We start from the raw sequence: 7804 nt of genomic DNA on the forward strand, positions 1-7804 counted from the left end.
AACCTGGCACAAGGCATGTACATCAATGTTTCTGGTATAAACCGAGCCAGAACCACGGGACACTGAGGTCAGTAAACGTACAGAATAATCCCCACACCTTCCAGCCGTGTACTCACTTATCATGGTGGTGCCTCCTGACACTGCTGCTTTAGATCCTTGAAAGAAATCATCCGCACTTGTCATTCCCCCTATGGGCATCTGCAGTCTGGTGTGGACGTCTATTCCCCCAGGTATGACCAGCAAGCCATGAGCATCAATGGTCTTCACCCCACCAGGGACAATCAGATTTTCTCCAATTTGCCTGCACAAAAACAACTAGGAACTAAACAACAGTCCAAAAAGTTGTATTAATGCAAAAAAAAAAAAAAAAAGTTATCTATTGAAAACCATACAAAATGCTTTTGAAAGAAGTTGGTTGAATTTATAAAACGTTCTTATTCCTGTAGTCCTCCACACGGCCAAGGAAAAGTCAAGATCATCATGTGTGGTGTGACCTCTGTAAGGCCGTCCTGGATTTTCCCTGGATACGTCGCGGGTGCATTGTCAGTTTTGACAGCGATTGCGTTGCGTTGTTCAGTTTTTATCGCGCGGGTGCAATGCGTTTTGCACTCGCGTGATAAAAAACTGAATGCGATACCCAGACCCGAACCCGGACTTCTTCACTGAAGTTCGGGTCTGGGTTAGGTGTTCTGTAGATTTTATTATTTTCCCTTATAACATGGTTATAAGGGAAAATAATAGAATTCTTAGTACACAATGCTTACTAAAATGTGGCTTGAGGGGTTAAAAAATAAAAAATATTAACTCACCTCATCCTCTTGTTCGCGCAGCCGGCATCGTCTTCTTGCTTCTTCTTTTAGGACCTGCCAAAGGACCTTTGATGACGTAATCGCGCTCACCACGTGGAAGGATCTTCTATCTTCGTTCAGCAGGACCTGCGCTGATCTGGTGAGCGCGATTACGTCATCAAAGGTCCTTTGGCAGGTCCTAAAAGAAGAAGCAAGAAGACGATGCCGGCTGCGCGAACAAGAGGATGAGGTGAATTAATTTTTTAAAATTTTTAACCCCTCAATCCACATTTTAGTAAGCGTTCTGTATTCAGAATGCTATTATTTCCCCTTATAACCATGCTATAAGGGAACATAATACAGTGATTAGACTTTAATGAGGTCCGGGGTTGCTCATCCCTATCATCTCCTAGCAATCATGCGTGAAAATCACACTGCATCCGGTGCTTGCTTTTTACACGCAGACCCATTCATTTCTATGGGGCCTATATTGTGCTTTTTTTTTTTTTTTACACAGCCTTGTCCCCATAGAAGTGAATGGAGCTTGCGTGAAAAACGGAAGGTATCCGGATTCAATGCATCTTTCACTGATGTTTGGAGATGTAGATCGTTATTCATCATTTTTTGTTTCACAAGCATGAAAAATGCATGCAATCCGGATATAACCCGGACGGAAAAACTGCATACACTGAACGCAATTGCTGAAAAAACGGATTGAACTAGCGGACAAAACCTTTCATTTCTTCCAGAACAGATCCTGACACAATCCGTATTGCTCGTGTGAAAGAAGCCTAAAGCTGTACTCTCCATAAGGGCTCATGCACACAAGCGTATTTTATTTCATTATCCGTTTTGTTTTTTTGTGGCCCATATGCGGAGCCATTTACTTTAATGGGGCCACAAAAAAACGGAAATGTACATTCCGTTTCCGTATGTCCGTATTGCAAAAAAATAGAACATGTCCGCATTCCGGACAAGAATTGTACTGTTCTATTAGGGGCCAGCTGTTCTGTTCCGCAAAATATGGAATGCACACAGACGTCATCCGTATTTTTTGCGGACTGCAAAATACATATGGTTGTGTGCATGAGCCCTAATGGACACAGTTATGGATACCTTGGATACCTTGGCCTACACTTTCCCTTTGCAAGCAACCGGATAACGACTGATAGGTTTACATTGCTCACCTGGATTGCTCATTTGAATATTAATGAAAACCTGTCATCATGTACGGTAAATGCAGTGCAATCTGCAGGCAGCAGGTTATAGAGCAGGAGGAGCTGAGCAAACTGATGTATAGTTGCTTGGGAAAAGATTCAGTAAAACTTGTATTTTATACATTTCATTTCCTGCTCATTCTGAGCTTTGAAGTCCAGGAAGCGGTCCTATCAGTGATTGACATCCTTCCCTCTATGAGGAGGCGGCCCTATCAGTGATTGACAGCCTTCCCTCTGTGAGGAGGCGGTGCTATCAGTGATTGACAGCCTTCCCTCTATGAGGAGGAGGTCCTATCAGTGATTGACAGCCTTCCCTCTATGAGGAGGAGGTCCTATCAGTGATTGACAGCCTTCCCTTTGTGAGGAGGCGGTCCTATCAGTGATTGACAGCCTTCTCTCTATGAGGAGGAGGTCCTATCAGTGATTGACAGCCTTCCCTCTGTGAGGAGGCGGTGCTATCAGTGATTGACAGCCTTCCCTCTATGAGGAGGAGGTCCTATCAGTGGTTGACAGCCTTCCCTCTATGAGTAGGCGGTTCTATCAGTGACTGACAGCCTTCCCTCTGTGAGGAGGCGGTCCTACCAGTGATTGACAGCTTTACCTCTATGACTGTGTATACAGAGATAGCTGTCAATCACTGATAGGACCGCCTCCTCATAGAGGGAAGGCTGTCAATCACTGATAGGACCGCCTCCTCATAGAGGGAAGGCTGTCAATCACTGATAGGACCACCTCCTCATAGAGGGAAGGCTGTCAATCACTGATAGGGCCGCCTCCTGGATGTCAAAGCCCAGAAATAGCAGGAATTTAAATGTATAAAATACAAGTTTTACTGAAGCTTTTCCCATAAAACAATATACCAATCTGCTCAGCTCCTCCCGCTCTATAACACCATGTTCAATGTGACAGGTTCCCTTTAAAGAGAGCAGAGAAACTGTATGAAGTCTGCAGAGTTTTACCTATATTCTGAATCTACTCCTTACATCTCGACTAACATCCAGAGCGCTGGGGATGACAATATGCCCGATGCAGCAGCCCCCGGATGTGTCTAAGGAGCCGTCAAGTGGCCAAATGCTCTTGTTTTGCTCAAAGATATTGTATATCTCACTGCGATTATGGGATCTTTATCATCTGACCCATATCTCTCATTGCTCCTTCATTGACTTGACCGAGCATGCATGTTTGTCTACATGGTTATGGAATATATACCATTGGGAGACTGTCGGGAGGGTCCCATACACATCAGACAATCCTGACAGTTTTTCCCCCTTTTGAGCCAATGTGTATGGCAATTTTTACTTTAACCCCTATTAACCATAGGATCAACCGTTTTAAGCCAAAAATTCTGTCTGGTAGGGTTGATCCTGCTGATTCGAATGATACCTGTCTTGTAAAAATCAGTTGTAGCGATCCTGAGGAAAAAAAAAAACACTTAAATGATTTATGCAAATGAGGGCTTCAGTGCACAGAGGGGTGGAGCCTAGTCCCTCAGTGCACCTCCACTTTCCAGGGTTGGCCACGCCCTCAGTGCACAAAGAATAAAAGTCTTTTTTCTCTGGAATGCCACAACCGATTTTCACAAGACAGGTATCATTTTATTCAGCAGGATCAACCCTAACAGGCAGTATGTCTGGTTTAATATAGTTGATACTGCTCTTTAAAGATTAAATATTCCTGCCAAAATCATGTATCACCTATTCATGAGGTGTGCCATAGACTTTGAATGGAGGAACAAGGCTCATGCTCGACTGACGCTCCATTCAAACGCGTCCTGGGTGCCCTCCGGGAGCTGGGGGAGGGGGGGGGATGACAAAGTTCTGGCAGTCAGCAGTACCACCCCCATGCACCATTACAGTAGATAAAAAGAAGGTTGCCCTGAGACCTTCAAGACAAAAGATTGCCTGTGGTGCAAAAACCAAAAGTGCAAACAAATAAGTTACCCACAGAATCCCCCCCCCCCCCACCCCCAGCCCCCACTCTGCAATAGCAGGTCGACCTGCGTACTGGTAATGGAGAAGCCTTGTCTCTAACACGACTCACTTTATTAAGCCATCTTCGATGTAGATGTCTGCACAGAAGGACTGGTCGTCATTTACGATCTTCCCTCCTTTGATGAGAAGTCTGTCGCTCTGCAGAAGAAATCAGAGGGTCTCGTGTCCGGCGAATACAGAGAAGTACGATATATACGATAATACGCGATATCTGGACTTCAGGTCAGCCGGGTCAATGCACGATATTGTGAAAGCCCAGTCCAGGGTACACTCAATAAGACATGTCAGTACCACAATATCAGCAGGGTTGGGGGCTAGGCGAGGCCCCGTCGTCAGGCGTATCATGCAAAAAAAAAGGGGCTTATTCTATAGGTCCAGAGGCCCAAAGTGCACCGCTGTAACGTCCTTGCACCTGCATCTCCGTAAGTGAAAAGCCCCAATGAAGCGACGGAGACACAAGTGCAGGGTGAACTGTGAGGAGCATCAAGTTGTTTTCGTTTAGAGTCCCATGAAGTGGCCAAAAGTATGCTTTCCCTAGGACGGGTCTGGTTTTTAGGGTACGGCTACACGGTCACATTTTATATAATGTCTGTCACGTGACCTGCTGAGACTCAACAGTGGCATCTAATCCAACACTGCAAGTCATGCGTCACTTTTACTCCATTGATTTCAATGTAAGTTGCACACGTCACGCAGCTCACCTGCGACATGGCCAAATCCTGGCTCTAAAATAGTCAGGTTTGTACCTATGACACTGGCTGACCTGTTACATGTGCACTTGGCAGCTGAGGACATCCGTGTTGGTCCAATGTTCATATGTGCCCGCATTGCTGAGAAAAATGCTGTTTAAATATATGCAAATGAGCATTTAGGAGCAACGGGGGAGTTACCATTACACCTGGAGGCTCTGCTCACTCTGCAACTGCCGCGCCCTCTGCACTTTGGTTGGCAGGGCCAGGCGGTATAACTGTGATCACACCTGGACCTGGCAATCAAAGTGTAGAGGGCGTGGCAGTTGCAGAGAGTGCAGAGCCTCTAGGTGTAATGGTAACACCCCCGTTGCTCCTAGAGGCTCATTTGCATATAATAAAACATTTTTCTCTGCAATGCGGACACATATGAACATGGGACCAACACAGATGCCAAGCGCACATGGAACAGGTCAGCCAGTGTCATAGGTACAGATCTTTAAAGATAACAGACTGCAGATGGTGTCTGCTTTGTGTGGTCATGGTGGACATTCTGGTCAGCCCTGAATCACAATGCTGCACGGACTGTATAGGGGCCAAAACGAGGACCCACGGGTACGTGCTCACTCTGACTATAGAAGGGTCTCCATATCTACAACGCCCAGTGGGGCAGTGGAAAGCATCTCTGCCGATGATGTCATTTAATCTGACTATGAATCTGATGACTAACGCCAGATGTCCTAGACGCTAACCACTCCGAAAATGTCTGGCCAAAATAGATTTTAGATAACGTAAATATTAGGGGTAGGTTCACACCTCTGTTTACCCGATACGGCACAGAACAGCCACCGGATGGAGCTGAGCCGGATACTGCCATTCACTGCCGGACCCCATTGAATATAATAGAATCTGGAGGGGATCCGCCCGCTTTTTGCCATAAGTACCAGTTTTGGATGGGACAAAAACTGAGGCAATGGTTTTAGGCCGAAAGACGGCATTTAGCCCGAAAGTGGACGGATCTCTGCCGGATCCCATTATAGTCAATAAGGTCTGGAGGTGAATGGCAGTATCCGGAGTCCTCCGGCGGCTGTTCTCTGCCGGATCCCATTATAGTCAATAAGGTCCGGAGGTGAATGGCAGTATCCGGAGTCCTCCGGCGGCTGTTCTCTGCCGGATCAGGAAAATAGAGATGTAAACCTACCTAAGGCCATAGGCCCAACTATCTATCTACAGTATCTATCTATTATCTACCTATCTATCTATCTATCTATCTATCATCTATCTATCTATCTCTCTATCATCTATCTATCTATCTCATATCTATCTACAGTATCTATCTATCTCATATCTATCTATCTATCTACAGTATCTATATATCTATCTATCTATCTATCTATCTCATATCTATCTATCTATCTATCTCATATCTATCTATCTATCTATCTATCTATCTCATATCTATCTATCTATCTATCTATCTCATATCTATCTATCTGTCTGTCTATCTATCTATCTCATATCTATCTATCTATCTATCTATCTCATATCTATCTATCTATCTATCTATCTCATATCTATCTATCTATCTATCTATCTCATATCTATCTATCTATCTCATATCTATCTATCTATCTATCTATCTATCTATCTATCTATCTATCATATCTATCTATCTATCTATCTCATATCTATCTATCTATCTATCTATCTCATATCTATCTATCTATCTATCTATCTATCTATCTCATATCTATCTATCTATCTCATATCTATCTATCTATCTATCTATCTCATATCTATCTATCTATCTATCTCATATCTATCTATCTATCTCATATCTATCTATCTATCTCTCTATCATCTATCTATCTCATATCTATCTATCTATCTATCTATCTATCTATCTATCTATCTTTTCTACCTTCCTCTCTATATAAACACCATTTGCTATATACTTGCACATAGATAATACATTTACATTTCTAGTAGCAAAGTAGCAAAAAAAACAATGCAATTAAATGTGAAGGTTAGCCAGCGGACGGACACCGGGCGGTCAGTGGGATGGCGGCAGTATACAGGAATCAGCCCTGCTGCCAGCAGTACACCGACAGCCTCTACCTTATAGATGGGGGTAACAGTCATCCTGCTGGGAGTCATCTCCCTGTCATCTGCATTAGGGTCCATGGCGTCCAAGCTCTTCCCAGTACAACCCAGTATCCTGCTCTGTGTCCTCCTCTCCTACTGGATCCAAACCATTTCATGACATATTTCCAAACAATCTGTCCTCCTGATAGAGCGGAGACTGAACAGATTTATTTGGATTCATCAGAAGGGAATCCCTGACCCAGAAGCAGTGCTTCCTCGCTCATTTACAGTCTATGGCCACTGATCCCCACACAGGTAGGTACCTCTATGGATGAGACCATAGGATATCCTGCAGCAAACCACCACAGTCACCAGCCCTTCTGTAAGATGCACCTTCCCCAGTATATGGCATGCACATCTCTGCTGCTGGGCCCTAGAAATACAGCAATATTTGGGGCCCCTGTGTGCATTGCTTCATTTAAAGGGCCTAACAGCAGAGACTGTCCTGCTGTCATGGCTGTCTCCTCTGCGATGGATCCCACACCTGCCCTCCCCCCGCCTTACAGTAATCCTAGGGATGTTCTTCTTTCCTTGGTAAGACATCCTGGCTCCGTAGCTTCAGGGCCCCGGCTCCCAGCAGACGAGGCTCCGGACCTGTGAGCGGTGTGTCAGGCTCGGTGGGTGGGGGAGGTGTCCTGCGCTTTTTGTTGTGGAGGCTCCGTGGCTCCCCCTGCCTGGAATTACAATGCCTCATCCTCCTCCAGCCGGGGCCTCTCCTAGGGCCGGAGCCACCGAGCCAGCCTCCTCCCCCACCAGAGGGCGAACAAAGGGCGAGACTGACGGAGGCTGGAGGGGAAGACCCTGCAGCACCAGGACCAGCACCAGGACCAGGACCAAGACCCAGATACAGGACCCAGCCACAGGACCAGCACCCAGATACAGGACCAGCACCCAGCCACAGGACCAGCACCCATCCACAGGACCAGCACACACCCACAGGACCAGCACCAGGACTCAGCCACAGGACCAGCATC

At 45.7% G+C, this 7804-nt stretch overlaps 1 protein-coding gene across 1 annotated transcript in view; it reads right to left on the reverse strand.

Annotated features, from left to right (window-relative positions):
* Nucleotides 1-7456, reverse strand: part of DPYSL4 (dihydropyrimidinase like 4) — a 51056-nt gene extending 43600 nt beyond the window's left edge. The window contains 3 exon segments of the mRNA XM_044297438.1: nt 117-301; nt 4046-4134; nt 7335-7456. Of these exon segments, the coding sequence (XP_044153373.1) occupies nt 117-301; nt 4046-4134; nt 7335-7373 (313 nt within the window). The 5' untranslated portion in view covers nt 7374-7456.
* Nucleotides 7457-7804: the final 348 nt, after the last annotated feature.

This window comes from Bufo gargarizans, chromosome 6, assembly GCF_014858855.1.
Source record: "Bufo gargarizans isolate SCDJY-AF-19 chromosome 6, ASM1485885v1, whole genome shotgun sequence".
Classification (NCBI taxonomy): domain Eukaryota; kingdom Metazoa; phylum Chordata; class Amphibia; order Anura; family Bufonidae; genus Bufo; species Bufo gargarizans.